Source organism: Hypomesus nipponensis, chromosome 16, assembly GCF_054491055.1.
Source record: "Hypomesus nipponensis isolate SF chromosome 16, ASM5449105v1, whole genome shotgun sequence".
Taxonomy (NCBI): domain Eukaryota; kingdom Metazoa; phylum Chordata; class Actinopteri; order Osmeriformes; family Osmeridae; genus Hypomesus; species Hypomesus nipponensis.
This window is the reverse complement of record NC_140376.1, coordinates 2255777-2272500: the sequence shown is the minus strand read 5'-3', so window position 1 is coordinate 2272500 and position 16724 is coordinate 2255777. Positions and strand designations below refer to the sequence as shown.

The window sequence follows — 16724 nt, the reverse complement described above, 5'->3', positions numbered from 1 at the left end:
TCTCCTCTCCGCTGGTCTCCTCTGCTGTAATTGGGCCAGTGTGGTGGAGGTTGGGGTGCAGGCCGGCTGTGTCAGCCTGACTGGCAGGCCAGTCGGCTTCTATTAGGCTTAATAAGTAAACAGAATAGGAGAGGTTTGCTGTCATCCATTCTGAGTTGCACAGAGAGAAGTATCTCTCTCTCTCACACACACACACACACGTGTTCTCTCTGAGTCACAGGCAGCATGGAGTGGCTCACAGGGTAACACTCCCTAATGGTAAAGCCTGTCATCTCAACGAGGGAATCGTCTCCCTGACGGAGAGAGGCAAACATAGAAAAAGGAGAGAGGCAGGGAGAGGGTGGGATGGAAGGAAGCGGAGAGGTGGAGAGGGGGGAAAGAGAGACTTAGAAGAAGAGAGAGAGAGACTTGTGAATATGGAAAAGTAACTCTGTCCCAGATTTGCCCTGGCTGCTTTTGAACTTGAACACCAGAGGGATCCTGCTCCTCAACCTCCCTTCCCCTCGCTCTCCTCTCTCCTCACTCCTTCTCCTCCTCCCCACTCTAATGTGAGAGTCCTGCCCTGGTGAGGAGCTCTGAGCTCTTCCTGATGTGGAGGGGGGGGGGGCAGGCTGCGGTTGCCCGCGATGTTTCCATAACCACCAAGACTGAGGTCGTAGGAAGTTCTGATGGTGGAACGTTTAATTACATTGTTCTTCTGTAGACAAACATCTTCCCCCGTGACCTCATGGCATCTCCGCTGTGGTGGGTGTTTTCCTGTCACCAGTCTACAGGCTGGCACTAGGGCTGGAACCCAGAGGTCTGTGTGACTGTTTGGTGTGGGAACATGGAAACAGATACTGGAAGAATCAAGGGTTGTGTTTAGGTTGGTGGCAGGAGTATGGCCGACAACGTATCTATATCTGGTGAAGAAGGGGATTAGTGTGAGAGAGAGAGAGAGAGAGAGAGAGAGAGAGAGAGAGAGAGAGAGAGAGAGAGAGAGAGAGAGACAGAGAGAGAGAGAGAGAGACAGAGAGAGAGAGAGAGAGAGAGAGACAGAGAGAGAGAGAGAGAGAGAGAGAGAGAGAGAGAGAGAGAGAGAGAGAGAGAGAGAAAGAGAATAAGAGGAGATGGAAGAGAGAAGATGAGAGGAATGGATTAAGACAGTGATAAACACATGGTCCCACAAAGCTCTAACTTCACAGTGGAACTAGGCCACACAGAGACATGCAGGGCATCTCACAGCCTCTGACCAAAGCGTGGATCTCCCTGCGTCACCGTGAAGGCCTGACTCCGTACTGGATCAGGGATAAAGAACTCATTAGTGGACAAAAGCACATTGATCGACCGAGCTGATTAACACTCGATCCTTCTTCTTTTCAACTGTTCCTAGTCAGCTTCAGTAGCTTTGATGCAGTGCATGGGTCTATTTATAGTAAAGGAGGGTGGAAGTGAGTAGAACAAAGTGAGCAAAGTTTACAGTTTAGCTTTGGTATAGTATAGTTTAGTAAGATCACGTTGAATACTACAGTGCAGTATTGAATAGTACAGTATAGTATAGTTGAATAAAGTCACATTTGACATGACATAGCAACAGAACAGTTTAAGAATAGTTTAGTGAAGAAGCATTTCCCATTACACAGTAACATAGTATAGTTGAGTAAAATCTCATTCCAGGGTAGCTCCAGCGTCTGTTTAAAGCAGCGATGTGGGGTGCTGCAGCACAAAGCAGGGTGGCTCTTCACGTGTCGCTGCTAGCGAACAGAAGTTTGTTTCCTCAGCCCTCTAATGCCCCTCCAGCTCCCTCCAGCTCCCTTCTCGCTACCTGGAGGTAATTGTCTCCATTCGTCTCCATTAGAATACATTTGTCAGCTCAGGACTGAGTTTGTTTAATACCATCTCGGATACCCTGCTTTTCTGCTGCTCTCTCTCTCTCTCTCTATCTCTCCTTCTCCCTCTCCCTCTCTCTTCCTACTTTTATTCTGTGGGTGTAGAAGTGGCTCTCAAACATTTGTTAATGACACAGACAGCCATCTATTTCCTGTGTGGACGGAACGTCCCTCCATGACTCTGCTGTTCCATCCTGCCCCCCAGCCTGCTGTTCCATCCTGCCCCCCAGTCTGCTGTTCCATCCTGCCCCCCAGCCTGCTGTTCCATCCTGCCCCCCAGCCTGCTGTTCCATCCTGCCCCCCAGCCTGCTGTTCCATCCTGCCCCCCAGCCTGCTGTTCCATCCTGCCCCCCAGCCTGCTGTTCCATCCTGCCCCCCAGCCTGCTGTTCCATCCTGCCCCCCAGTCTGCTGTTCCATCCTGCCCCCCAGCCTGCTGTTCCATCCTGCCCCCCAGCTGCAGATGCTGCTGCTGTTGTTGCTGTCATTTAAGAATCGTTTATGATGTTTATCTTTCTATGGCTCATATTGGAGTAGTGTGCTTTAGGCTTCTTTTATTCATTTCTTTCTCCCTCCCTCCCTCTCTCTCCATCTTTCTTTAGTGTCCCCTGTTATTGGTCCCTGGTGTCACTACAGCACAGCACTGAGTCCTTCCCCACAGTTTCTTAATTGATCGGTATCTTCAGCGCCCCGCGTGCTTTATCACTTTTAATAATTCATGCTTCCACGTTCTCCGGAGAACACTCGCTCGGGTTCTTTACCCGGAGAAAAAGACGGCGTGTTCTTAGCCCTCTGAGTTCCTCTCACGTGCAGAGATTGTAAACAGTATTAATAATTCCTCGTACTAGAGGGATACTTGGTGAAGTTCCCTGTCTGTGTAAATACCAGCGGAAACTTCAGGCCATTACTCTGCATGAGCTCTGGTGCAGTCTTCCTACTCTGCAGAGTTAATGGAGCAAAACCTGTCAGGATGGAGAGGTATTTTCTATCAGGAAGACAGTTATTATAGTCATTAAAATCACCATCCACTTTAGGTAATTAGGCAATTAGGCAGTACACCTCTAGCATAGCAGCATATCCCTGGGGAGGAGACGAGAAGAGAATGGAGGAGAGGAGAGGGGGGTAGAGGAGAGGAGGAGAGAGGAGAGGAGAGGAGAGGAGAGGGGGGTAGAGGAGAGGAGGAGAGAGGAGAGGGGAGGAGAGGGGGGGTGAGGTGAGGAGAGAGGAAGGGAGAGGAGAGGGAGGAGAGGGGAAGGGAGGAGAGGGGGGAGGAGATGAGAGAGGAAGGGAGAGGGAGGAGAGAGTAAGGGGAGGACAGATGTGGAGATAAAGGAGGAAACAGGAGATATGAGAAGAGGAAAAGAAGGGGGTAGAGGTTGTAACACTGTCTCATTCAGACGCTTTTAACTACCTTTTTCCTGTCCATTGACCATCTGTATGTCTCTGTGTATGTTTATGTGTGTCCAGGGCTCCTCCAGGAGAGCTTTGTCGATGAGCCGGACGGCCTCGTGTCAGTCAACCTGCTGGTGGTGTCTGCAGTGGTGGCCTTCTCCACCGGGGCGGCGATGTCGGGCCTGGCCGTGTGCTGGATCATGACCCGGCGCCACCGGCACCGCTCGCGAGGGGGCGGAGCCAACGGCGCCCGCCGCAAGGGCGACAAGGAGCAAAGCATGCTGGGCCAGGGCCGCAGCGGCTCGGTGATGAGCGTGACGAGGAGCGGAGGGGGCGAGCGGCGGAGGTCTCAGGCGGACAACCCCTTCGTCATGACGACCACCGCCAACGGCTGGCCCAAGGGCGAGCTGGACCCGGGGCTGCCCACCCCGGAGCAGACCCCTCTGCAGCAGAAACGCCCCCCTCCGACCCTGAGGCTGACGGAGCAGGACTGGGAGCAGGGCCACACCTTCCTCACCTCCCCCTCCAACGCCGTCATCTACCTGAGCTCCAAATACCTGCAGGGAGGAGGAGGGGGGAGGCACGAGGAACCGGGGGAGGTGGTTCTGCCCCCCAACACTGAGCGGCAGCGCTACCTGGTCCTGGCCAATCAGAGGGCGGGGGGTTGCGGGGAGTACGGGGGGGGGCGGCCCGGCGGCCCCTTGAGGAACTCTGCAGGGGAGTACAACTACCCGGCCACGCCCCAGGACTCCCCCGACCAGCGCCGGGTGGTCTCCGCCCCCACCACCCACCTGGACTACGGGGAACCCCCCCGGTGGAGCCACGAGGGTCTGGGGGGGTACCCCACCACCCCCGGAGCCCCTTACCCGCCCTCCTCACACCCCTCCCAGCGGCCCACCCTGGTGCGGCCCGGCCACCACGGCACCCGGGGCCTGGCGGACCTGCCTGACTACAGCCACCTGCTGGGGAAGGCAATGGGAGAGCAGCACGCCCCTAGTGGCCAGTGAAGAGAAGTGCGATGAGGATTTTCCCACTTGTTTTCTTGAAAAGCATTTTTTCCCCCTCAAGTGACTGGAAACCACTGTCCTCCTTCCTCAGACGGTTCCTCCCTGCCTCCCTCCCTGCCCCCCTCCCTGTCCCCTCCCTGCCCATCCGTCTGTCTGTCAGTGTCTGCCCTCTCTCACTGTCATTGAAAGACTTGACTGTCCTAAGCTGACAGGCCCAGAGATATGGACTCATCCTGCCAGCAGAGACAGACAGAGCCAAGACTCCTCTGTTACTCTCCAAGCACTGAGAGGTGTTCCTCCCCCTCTGCCCTGAAAGTGGTATGGTCCACAGGGCTGGGATTGGATACCACGGGACAAACCACAAGGACAAGAAAGGGGTGGCAAGCCAGGGAACAAAGGGACATTTTTGTGATTAACAAAAAAATTAAAAAATAATAATAAAACTATTGGAGCGTCATCTCACTGACAGTTTATCTTTTAAACTCCCCGTTGTGGAAAAAGTCTCCTTGTGCTTCTTATTTCCGGGAAACGAACTCTTCGTTCAACGTGAAATTGTTCTTATGCGCCTCTGCCAGCTTTGCCTTGCAGACTATCACGCGCTCCTCCCTGGTGGTGTGCCCAGTTCAGCCTGCCCCTCCGCAGCTGACATCATCACCCCCCCCCACCCCCCCCCCCCCCCCACCCCCCCCAGGATATCAGCTTCTGGTCTCACATTTCCTTCCGTCGTCAGTTTTTTACGGCAAGGAACCATGAGGTGTGTACAGTCAGGTGTGAGGGGGGTGATGCTGCAGGGAGAAACTAGTGGCAGGCAGTAGGGGTGAGGGGGTGAAGGTGGAAGGTAAGGCCAGATTCACACAACTGGAGATCTGAGATTCACACAACTGGAGATCTAACATTCACACAACTGAGAGATCTGAGATTCACACAACTGAGAGATCTGAGATTCACACAACTGAGAGATCTGAGATTCACACAACTGGAGATCTAACATTCACACAACTGAGAGATCTGAGATTCACACAACTGAGAGATCTGAGATTCACACAACTGGAGATCTAACATTCACACAACTGAGAGATCTGAGATTCACACAACTGAGAGATCTGAGATTCACACAACTCTGTTACGATGTCAGCACTTTGCTCCTGCCTCCTCTTGTGTCGAACAATCAAGGGACAACAAATTGTTTTCTGCTGTGTCTATCGTGAGCTCTACTGTGTTTTATTCATCTGATTTGAGGAGGAGGAAGAGGAGGGGAAAGCAATAATCAGGAACCATGACAGTTGGATTACGAAATGAGAGATTCTCTAACTTGTCAAACAAGGATGAGAATTTTTCGAGTTTGATTATAAAATCAATCATTATTTTTTAACTTTCTCTTTTCTTTCTTGGGACTAAAAGGTGGAATGTAGAGAGAGAGAGCGAGAGAGAGAGAGAGAGAGAGAGAGACATAGATAAGATAAGATCTCTCTTCATCAACTCTGCCCCTCCCTCTCTTTCTTGGACTGACACTATCCCAGGCCTTGGCCCAGTTTGGGAAAAACAAGAGGGACACTGATTCTGGGCTGGGGTGGGGGGGCTGTGGCTGGGTAACAGGGGTATCAGTTAAAGGTGTTCTCTCCCCAGCAAATGGTCTCTCTCTCTTTGGTCTTTTGTTGTCCCATGTGTGTGTGTGTGTGTGTGTGTGTGGATGTGTGTGTGTGTGTGTTTGTTGGGGGTCAGAGGTCAGTGGTCCAGTAGCAGAAGGTGTTCCTGCCGTGGCTGCAGGTCTGTTCTGGGGGTACTCTGTCTAACACACCCAGAGACGGAGGGAGGAGGAGGGGAGCTGCTGGCGGACAGAGAGGGGAAGAGGATGACGGGGTGACAGAACACACGGGTGGAGGGACACTGGCCACTTACTGGAAAACATTGAGCTGACAGCACATCATTTACTGGGAGTATTGAGCATGCATGGCTGACTACGATCTAGTGTGTGTGTGTGTGTGTGTGTGTGTGTGTGTGCTGGAGGGCTGTTGGAGCTGGAGGGCTGGGTGTTATTGCATTATTACATGACAGCATTAGCATGGGACATTCTTTAGACATTCCGCATTACACAACCCTTCCTCCCCCTCCTCTACCCCCTGTTCCTGTCTCCTTCAAACCAGCAGCCCTTAGACACCAACCACCCTAAGTGCTCTCTCTATGTCTCTCTCTCTTCCCCTCTTCCTCTGTCTCTCTCTCTCTTTGTCTGTCTCTCTCTATGTCTCTCTCTCTCTTTGTCTGTCTCTCTCTATGTCTCTCTCTCTTTGTCTGTCTCTCTCTATGTCTCTCTCTCTCTCTCAGTCTCTCTCCTTCTCCTCCCATGTTTGTTGAGCATGATCAGGCAGAGTACCTCCCAGTCCCTCTGAGGTCTCCAGACAACCCAGCGCGGCTCAGAGGAGATCACACCAGACACCTCTCCAGAGGGAGGGGAGGGGGGGGAGAGGACACCTGTTACGTCTAACACACACACTCACTCACGTGTGCACGTACTGTACACCCTCACACAACCACTCAAACACACATCAACTGGCAGACACGTAAACAGACACTCACTAACCAAATTTGGGAGGCTATTGCATTAGTCTGCATGGGGCTTCCCTAGGACTGACTAGTGTCTCTGAGGGTGACCGCAAGCACACACACACACACACACACACACACACACACACACACACACACTGTCTAAGAGCTGGGTCTCTCTCCTATTTGAGAAAAATGCATGAGACATGAGAATATAATGAACTGTGACAGCACTGCTAAAGAATCTGGGGGTTCCCCTTCACACACACACACACTCTCTCACTCACACACACACAAACACTGGATGCATGTTTTCCTCCATTTTGAATGCAATAACACGTTGGAAGCAGATTCTCTGTTTCCTGATTTGTACGCCACTGCAATTTGACAGACAGCATAGCTGTTTCACCATGGAAACACCTGCCTCACTGGGAAAACACAATTTATTATAGTTGAATTTTTGTGTCATGCAATCGCATTCCTCTGGCAGAGTAAATTGTTTCTCTGGCAATCCCAATCTTCTGCCTTGAGATGATTTGTTTTCAAGATTTCCAAATGCTTCACTATTTCTAAATAGCTTACATATTTCCCCCATCTCACACACACACACACACACACACACACACACACACACACACACACACACACACACACACACACACCCTTCCTCCCAGCTCTCTTGTCCCAGTCAGTGTGTATAAATATCATGTTTTGGCTGGGGGCAGGTCATTGTGTATCCCCTTGTTTATCCTCAGTGGCCCACAGCCACACTGTGTCTCCATGGCATACTCCGCCCTAGCAACAACACTGCTACAGACAGCGCTGCCTCTGTCTCAGTCTCTGCTCTCTCTCTCTCCCTGTCTCATTCATCTCTCTCTCTTCTGCTCTCTCTCTCCCTATCTCATTCCTCTCCCTCTCTTCTGCTCTCTCTCTCTCTCTCTCTCTCTCTCTCTCTCTCTCTCTCTCTCTCTCTCTCTCTCTCTCTCTCTCTCTCTCTCTCTCTCTCTCTCTCTCTCTCTCTCTCTCACTGTCTTTCGTCTCTCTCTCTTCTAATCTCTTTCTCCTCTCTCTTTCACTGTCTCTTTCCTCTTTCTCTCTCCCGCCCTTGTCTCTCCCTCTCTCTTTCTCTCTCCCGCCCTTGTCTCTCCCTCTCTCTCTCTCTCTCTTTCTCTCTCCCGCTCTATCTCTTTCTCTCCAGCCCTCTCGCTCTCTCCACTTGGTGAGAATCCTAACCAGTAGATACCCTGATCAGCCTATCCCAGCCCAGGAGTCACCACACTGAGGTGTGTGTGTAGAAGGTGTGTGTGTGTGTAGAAGGTGTGTGTGTGTGTGTGTGTAGTAGGTGTATGCGTGTGTACCAGCCAGCATTGACCTGTTGTTTACTGTTCTATCTGATCGTTTGTTTGTTTGTTTTGTTACATTGGTTTCTTCTGCGGCCTTGTTTGGTTTGAGATTTATGAACTTTATTATAAATGTGTCATTTTAATTTGATCTCTGGTGTGTGTATGATGATGACGATGTTGATGGTGATGATAATGATAAATATAACAAAGGTAGATGAAGATGACAATGGTGAAGATTCAGGAGAAGGATTTTTGTACCGCGGACTGCATCTCAGCATTCTCCCCCACTGATACCGTAATAGCATCAAGTTTGGAAGAGAAGAGGAGGAGGAGAGAAGGAGGAGGAATGGAGGAATGGAGGAGGAGGAGAGGAGGAGGAATGGACATAAACCTACATGTATGCAGACTCTCCTTTCCTCCAGAGAGACCTGTCCTCCAGAGAGACCTGTCCTCCAGAGAGACCTGTCCTCCAGAGAGACCTGTCCTCCAGAGGGGAGTCTCCTGCTACTGTGACTGACTCTGGGGCCCACCAGAGGCTTGCCTGGCCCCAGCCCCTCTCCCCAGCCCCTCTCCCCAGCCCCTCTCCCCAGCCCCTCTCCCCAGCCCCTCTCCCCAGCCCCTCTCCCCAGCCCCTCTCCCCCAGTGTCCAGCTCCAGCCAGGGCCCCCTGGTGCTCCCTGAGGATGTCCCAGGCCAGGCGTGTACATAGGGACCCCTCCAGCTTCAGTGTACCCCCAGTAGCAGCATGAACACTGGCTGTGTGCGGTTCTCACACCTGTCACTCTGCACAGTACATGCCAGCCTGTGTGTGTACCCGTGTCCGCTGAGACTTTTCATCATGCAAACATGTGCATGCAACCTCCAACAACTGCTCACACACACACACACACAAGCCTACACACGTATTGTGCATCCAAAACACACACACGCACACACACATGCAGTCAACACACACATATACACACCTTCATACACACATATACACACCTTCATACACACATATACACACCTTCATACACACGTGTGTATAATCAACACATTCCAGACACACACTTATACACACCGGCAACACACAAAACTCACATACAATCAACCCGCATACACACGCACACAATCATAACACACACACACACGCATTCAGCTGTGAACATCGTGTTCAATGTGGTTCTCCTCCGCTCTCTACCAGTCACTCAGCATGGAGACTTCCCCCCCCCCCCACCGTTGTCTTTCTTACTTATTAAACAACTCTTGACATTGACCGCTTGGCTCTGTAGCTTTCTTCAGAATCAGAAGGGATTTTATTCGCCATGAACGTTTGCACAAACAAGGAATTACTTTGGCAGGTAGGTGCATACATTGAACATATAGGAATACTGAAACTCAAATATGTGGACTAACTATACAAAAGGAGCAAAGTCTAGCTAATACTAAGGGGGGGGTCTAGCTTTTACTAAGGGGAATAAAAAATATAATTGTATTTTATTTTTACTTTGCTGTCTTTGTTGAGGGAAAACCAGACAGCAGTTTGCCTGTCTGGAGCCGTGATACAAAATCACACACCAGGGTGACAAAATAGAGCAGATACTGTAGTTCCCTGTTTGTCAAGATACATGAGATGGTCCTAACACCAACTCAGGAGTGGCGTAGGTGGATAATACCAGCACTGTCCACTAGAGGGCGGCCTAACTTCACTGGTCGTGTGACAGATGTAAAGCAAGGCCTGGATCGAGCTCCTTTTCTCCGTCTCTTTTTGTGTGTGTGTGTCTCTCTCTTGTCGTTCTCTCTCGCTTTATCCTTCTCCATCCCTCTATCCCTTCCTCTCATGCTTCTGTGAAGCCTTTCAGAGCCCTCCATCGCTCAGATCTCTCCACCTTCCTCCCTGTGTCACTTTACATGCCTCCACCTGTCCCTCTCTCCTTCCCAGTTCAGCCTATATCCACCCCCCCTTTTCCCCCAACCGTTACCTTCTATCCCTCCCCCCTCCCCCTCCCCCTCCCCCTCCCCCTCCCCCTCCCCCTCCCCCTCCCCCTCCCCCTCTCCCTCTCACTCTCTCTCTCCCCCTCTCCCTCTCCCTCTCTCTCTCAGTGCAGCACAGTGAAGGGCAGGTCTCAGACTCAGCATAGAAACAGCAGCTGGTCACAAGAAGCCATAAATCCCCAGACCAATCAGCCAGCTCCAGATCCAGGAAGTGAACCGGGCCAGGACCAGTGACACATGGAGTGATGGGTCTAATGAACAGCCTGAAAGTGCGCCAGCAGGGTAGGAGGGCCTGTTACATACATGAGTGTTCTGTCCATTTGATCCCCTTGCAGGAGACCAAGACTCTCATGGTGTCTGTGGTTGACACAGGAGACAGACCTCTCTGTCTCTGGCCACAGACCTCAACAGCTGTGTGTCTGTAGCGACAGACTTTAACACCTGTGTGTCTGTAGCTACAGACCTCAACACCTGTGTGTCTGTAGCTACAGACTTTAACACCTGTGTGTCTGTAGCGACAGACTTTAACAGCTGTGTGTCTGTAGCGACAGACCTCAACAGCTGTGTGTCTGTAGCGACAGACCTCAACAGCTGTGTGTCTGTAGCGACAGACTTTAACACCTGTGTGTCTGTAGCTACAGACCTCAACAGCTGTGTGTCTGTAGCGACAGACCTTAACACCTGTGTGTCTGTAGCTACAGACCTCAACAGCTGTGTGTCTGTAGCGACAGACCTTAACACCTGTGTGTCTGTAGCTACAGACCTTAACACCTGTGCATGTGTGCACTGCCTTAGCCTCCAACCCAGTAACAACAGCAGCAGCTCTTCCTGTAAGTTTAACTAGACCCAGTTACACATCTACAACGCTGTGTATCCTGAACACTGCCCTTCTCACACACACACACACACACACACACTGACAAAGAGACACACACACACACACTTTCAGCACAAGCACAGTCTCATACACACACACACACACACCCAGGGGGGGGGGTGGGGGGGGGGGGGATGTACAGTAATCTTGACAACAACACGTCCAGTAAAAGACTATCCAATTACGCAATCAATACCTGTGTGGGGAATTGATCAGGCTTGTATTAAACTAACACAGCCATTCCACACACCACTATAAACCCCATCTGACCTCTCACACGCATTTCCACACCTGCACCGACCGTAACATCATCAGAACACTCTCCATTTTTATATCATCCATCTCAAGGCTCATTATCTGTCTGATTTAAAACTCGATGTAGATAAACGTTTCATCCCTTTGACAAAAACATCGATATGTGCTGTCTCATGTAGATGGCCTTGCAGTTAGGCAGGGAGTCAGATGGCTGAGCAGTTAAGGAGTCGGGCTAGTAATCAGAAGGTTGCCGGTTCGATTCCCTGCCATCCCAAATGACGAATGATATTCTTATGTTTGACGTACATGGGCCAGACGTGGCCATCGAACAGACCCGGGGGTCTGGCACTGCGTAGTTCCTTGACACTTCATCCTACTTGCCTCGTGGGGAATGTCTCTGTACTTACTGTAAATTGCTCTGGATAAGAGCGTCTGCTAAATGACTAAATGTAAATGTAGTTAGAGTCAGACACTGCTGTGGGTGGAATTGTCACATAGGCAACCAGCAGTTGCTGAATCTGTCCACTAGATGACACCGTAAGCCACATAAAGAGCTGCACGACAGTGGAAAAGTGGAAAGAAGAAGGTAGGGTTGTCAAATTGTTATATTTAATATACAACACAGCTGTCAAGCGTGATCAAGTTTTTTTTTATCTCGTCCTCTTTTCTTTGCAAAGGAGAGAAGCGAGGACGGAGAAAGAATAAAATAGATCACCTTAATAAAAAAATACATAAAAACTGGTTTTACATCTGTATCCCGGACCCTCATCCAACAACCTGTGAACTGTCTGAACCCCACCACTCCTGTCAGATCTGTCTGTCAGGGCTCAGAGAGAGGACTCCTGTAACTCGACCTGTGGCCTCCTGACAGGAACCAGCTCCTTCCTGAAGTCTCGACACAGGAAGTAGTACCCCACGGCATCCAGGAAGCAGTTGGTCATGGCCACCAGTTCTGTCACGAGGTGGACGTTGTGAGCCAGGACGTACCTTCCGCAGTCCTGCGGGTCCCTGCGTGCCTCCAGGTACCTGAGGAGGAGCGCTGCGTGGATGGGCGTGAAGCACACGACGAACACCGCCAGGTTGGCGCCCACGACCGCCACGCTCCTCCGGTGGTCCTGCAGGCGGGGCGGCGAGCGTGCGTTCTCCCTGGAGGCCCGGAGGAGGATGTAGATGGTCTGGGAGGAGCACAGGAGCATGGTGAGCAGGGGAACTACATATCCCAGAAGCTCTAGCGACATCAGGAAGTCCAGAGGTAACGGTTGGTTTCTCTCGAAGCAGGTCTGCAGGTTTTCGGGTGCGTTGTCCTCGCGGAACACGAGACACACCCCCGTGATGACGAGCCAGATGACCACGCACACGCACGCCGCCCGCTTCTTGGACCCCGCCCTGCTGGCGTAGAACGGGAAACGCACGCCGAGGAATCTCTGGACGCTGATGGCGGTGACGGTGAAGATGCTGCCGTACATGTTGGCGTAGTGCAGGATGACCAGCACGGAGCAGAGAGGCAGGGCTTGGAGGTCGTGGATGCCGTCGTACAGGCGGAACGGCAGGAGGACCACCAGGGTGGTGTCAGCCAGCGCCAGGTTGATCATGTACACGTGTGTGTCGGTCCAGACCGAACGCTGCCGGTAGAACACCAGGAGGGCGGCCGCGTTCAGCACCAGCCCCGCCAGGAACACGGGTACGATGAAAAACGTCTGGAAGTTTCTCACCTTGTCGCTGATGTCCACGGAGCAGTTGATGTGGTTGCTGTGATAGCTGGACATGGCTGTGGGTCCCTGGTGGGGGAACAGGTGGACAGACTTATTATGAGGAGGCTTTTACATTGAGTAATTTAGCAGACGCTCTTATCCAGAGCGACTTACAGTAAGTACAGGGACATTCTCCCCCGAAGCAAGTAGGGTGAAGTTCCTTGCCCAAGGACACAACATTTGGCACGGATGGGAATCGAACCGGCAACCTTCTCATTAATAGCCCGATTCTTTAACCGCTCAGCCATCTGACCAAACACAACGTGATCTCATACATTTGTAACTCGTGTAAAACAGTTACCGACAATATGCCATCATATGCATATCGTGTGTGAGTAATTAGCTGGCTCTGAATTACGTATTGGAAGCATACTAAAAGACCATTGTGGTATGGTACACACTTGTCTCTGTCCCACCTTCCGTCTTTCTAACTTCTCACATCAGTGTGTTAATCAGTCTTTCTAAAGCATCTTACCTCAGTATTAGACAGGAGAGAAAGGTTCTCTACATCCGACTCTTCCGCCAAGCTGAAAGTTGTTGTTCACCTCAAAGCAAACTTGACTCTTTCCTTTTTGTGCTGCGTCCCACTCATAAAGTATATGCGCGTAGGAACACGCATCATCGAACAATCGAACAAGGGGAACAAGACTTGTTTGATTGTCAATCGAAGAAGACAATGATTGGAAGTAGAAGAATGTGACAAATTTGTTCTGCTCTCAGGATTAACAGTTTGTCAGCTTGTTTGGGTGGAAAACGTATACCAAGTTCTCTGACCGGAAAGTAGTTGTTGCTGTGACAACCTGGTTCCTCCGGTTTAAAGAAAGACCACAATTATAGCAGTACATGTCCACATGCACGCACACAAACCACAAGGGCTTGGTGCATCCTTGATCTAGAAATTAGTTTCACTTTTGGTTGTGGGGGCGACACTTGAGTCACTCCCCAGACGTGCTCATTGATCAAGCTCGATGTTTCAGTTTATGTCAGAAGTAAAGAGATCGATGTTCTTATTTAAAAATATACATTACCCTTTCTAACAACCTCAAGAATAACCTCTGAAATAAGGTTCTAAGTAGAACCTTGAGATTCAGAAGTTTTGTTTTCCGAGGGTTCTCCTACAGCAGCAACTGAAGATCCAACAATCTAGCTAGGGCCTTTTGTTTCATGTGAGTGTTTGGATTTGTTCTGTTCCAGCATGGATGTGTGTCATCGCAGGTGTCAGATCTGAACACTGTATTATCCCCAACCCAGATTTCTTCTACTTCCTGTTCCCAAAGCACACCTCGCCTTTGCTTCCTTGCCCATCTGTTACATGACATGGTGTACTTGACTCAACAACAGAGACCTCCTCTTTCCTCCCTCTCTCCTCCTCTCTCCTCCTATCTCCTCTCCCTCCTCCTCTCTTTTCTGTCCCCCTCTTCTCCTTTCTCCTCCTCTCTCCTCCTCTCTCCTCCCTTCTCCTCCTCTCTCCTCCCTTCTCCTCCTCTCTCCTCCCTCTCTCCTCCTCTCTCCTCCCTCTCTCCTCCTCTCTCCTCCCTCCTCCTCTCTCCTCCCTCTCCCTCCCTCCTCCTCCTCTCTCCTCTCCCTCCTCTCTCCTCCTCTCTCCTCCCTCTCCTCTCCCTCCCTCCTCCTCCTCTCTCCTCTCCCTCCTCTCTCCTCCTCTCTCCTCCCTCCTCCTCCTCTCTCCTCCCTCTCCTCTCCCTCCTATCTCCTCCTCTCTCCTCTCCCTCCCTCTCCTCTCCCTCCCTCTCCCTCCTCTCCCTCCTCTCTCGTCCCTCCTCCTCTCCCACCCTCTCCTCTCCCTCCTCTCTCCTCTCTCCTCCCTCTCTCCTCCTCTCTCCTCTCCCTCCTCTCTCCTCCTCTCTCCTCCTCTCTCCTCCTTCTCCTCTCCCTCCCTCCTCCTCCTCTCTCCTCTCCCTCCTCTCTCCTCCTCTCTCCTCCCTCCTCCTCCTCTCTCCTCCCTCTCCTCTCCCTCCTCCCTCTCCTCTCCCTCCTCTCTCCTCCCTCTCTCCTCCTCTCTCCTCCCTCTCCTCTCCCTCCCTCTCCCTCCTCTCCCTCCTCTCTCGTCCCTCCTCCTCTCTCCTCCCTCTCCTCTCCCTCTCCCTCCTCCTCTCTTTTCTGTCCCCCTCTCCTCCTTTCAGCATTCGTTCTCCTCCTCTTTTGTTCGGAGGGAAGATTGGCACCCAGCAATGTTTATCTATTATGGGATGGCCGAAATCACCTGAAGCACAGGCCTTTGTCTGGATGGCCTGGTCGCCCTGGCAACCGTGTGTCACCATGGTGAGCAGAGGTCAGGGTTTTGAGTTATTAAGGATGGGCTTTGTTGTGGCTTAGACCCACGCAGAAGCAATGTCACACATACACACACCTGTACAGACATGAACACACACACACCTGTACAAACACACACACACACACACACACACCTGTACAGACATGAACACACACACACCTGTACACACACACGCACACACACATGCTGGGAGGACAGTGTTTATCACAACCCCTGCGGACTTGAAAATAGAAACCCTACAAAGAGATTGTCCTGCCAGACAGATTGTTCCAGAACTTGAGTCCACAAAAACCTCATTCTACCTTGTGTCCTAGATCCTACCTTCCTTCCGGCCTGCTTTATCTCTGAACCAACCCTGACATGTCGCTGTCATGGAGACCACACCAGACCTTAAACACAACACTGTTTTCAATGTTTCCATTGCAATTAGCAGTGTTCGAATCAGCTCGCCTGCCAGCCGACACCAACGGAGTTGTCTCGATGTTTGCCCCACCCTTCTGGCATGCCAGAGAAGTCAATTCAACACACTTAAAGTATCTCAAGTATAACGCCGTCCATGTGTGATCCAGGTTGGATCGACCCAGTCTCCAAGCACCCCTCAATCCTTTCAGGACGGGCAGTAACGAGATACACAAGTACACAACGAAGGGGCTACTAAACTATCAACCTCTCTCTCTCATCCTCTCTCTGTGGAGATTTCCGAGGCAATCATAAAGGAGTATACCTATTGTGATATGAAAGTGTGTTAGTGTGTCAGGGCAGGTCAGGTAATTAGCAGTGAGTGCTGCCTGACTTATCTAATGTCATCTAACGAGCCAGGGAGTAGCTCTCTCTGTGCGACGCACCAGATCACTTACTGCCTGCCCTGGTCTCCACTGAGGCCCACAGAACACAAAATGTCGCCTGGTGTTGAAGCTCTCGGCCCAAATCAGTCGACAAGTGCACACAAACCAAATACTCGTTATGTATTTCAACGTGTCGCGCCGTGCCGTCGTTAAGTCTGTTTAAGTCGAGGAAAAGTTGGCAATCGTTGTATTGCGAGTATTTATACATATGTGGTTGTGTTTTGCCCCTCTTGGGAAGAGTTTAGCTCCATTTCCCAGTCATCTCAACCCTCAAGGGGGTCGACCCCTGCTCATCTCCATTACCCTTCATAATGCTGTTATATCACCCATTGTGTCATCGCCTGCCTGCTGTGTTGGGTTATATGGGGCTCCCTTATGCACAGGACAACAAAGAACTTGTTTTGTGTGCTGAGGAGGAAGAGAAATCAAGAGGTTAGGACCGGCTTGTTTTCTGCCTCTATTGCTCTTTTGTCCCTTGTTCTAGTTCACCTTTACACGGCCGCGGGCTACGCTCGCATCTGTATTCTTTCTCCTCGCTAGCACGCTTTCTGAACATGAACCGGCGGGTCCGATTCGCT

At 51.2% G+C, this 16724-nt stretch overlaps 2 protein-coding genes across 2 annotated transcripts in view; one reads left to right on the top strand and one right to left on the bottom strand.

Annotated features, from left to right (window-relative positions):
* The window catches only part of sema6bb (sema domain, transmembrane domain (TM), and cytoplasmic domain, (semaphorin) 6Bb), an 87605-nt gene extending 82674 nt beyond the window's left edge, over positions 1–4931 (top strand). The window contains exon 17 of the mRNA XM_084675807.1: positions 3334–4931. Coding sequence (XP_084531933.1) covers positions 3334–4265 — 932 coding nt within the window. The 3' untranslated portion in view covers positions 4266–4931. The remainder of the gene's footprint in view (positions 1–3333) is intronic.
* Positions 4932–12084: 7153 nt separating this feature from the next.
* LOC146254334 (G-protein coupled receptor 35) lies at positions 12085–13023 on the bottom strand. Its single transcript, XM_084675441.1, has one exon. The coding sequence runs from the start codon at positions 13021–13023 to the stop codon at positions 12085–12087; it is 939 nt and encodes a 312-aa protein (XP_084531567.1).
* Positions 13024–16724: the final 3701 nt, after the last annotated feature.

What these genes read in the sequence shown, in the direction of transcription:
- LOC146254334 (XM_084675441.1), bottom strand. Translation starts at nt 13,023, where the DNA reads ATGTCCAGCTATCACAGCAACCACATCAACTGCTCCGTGGACATCAGC.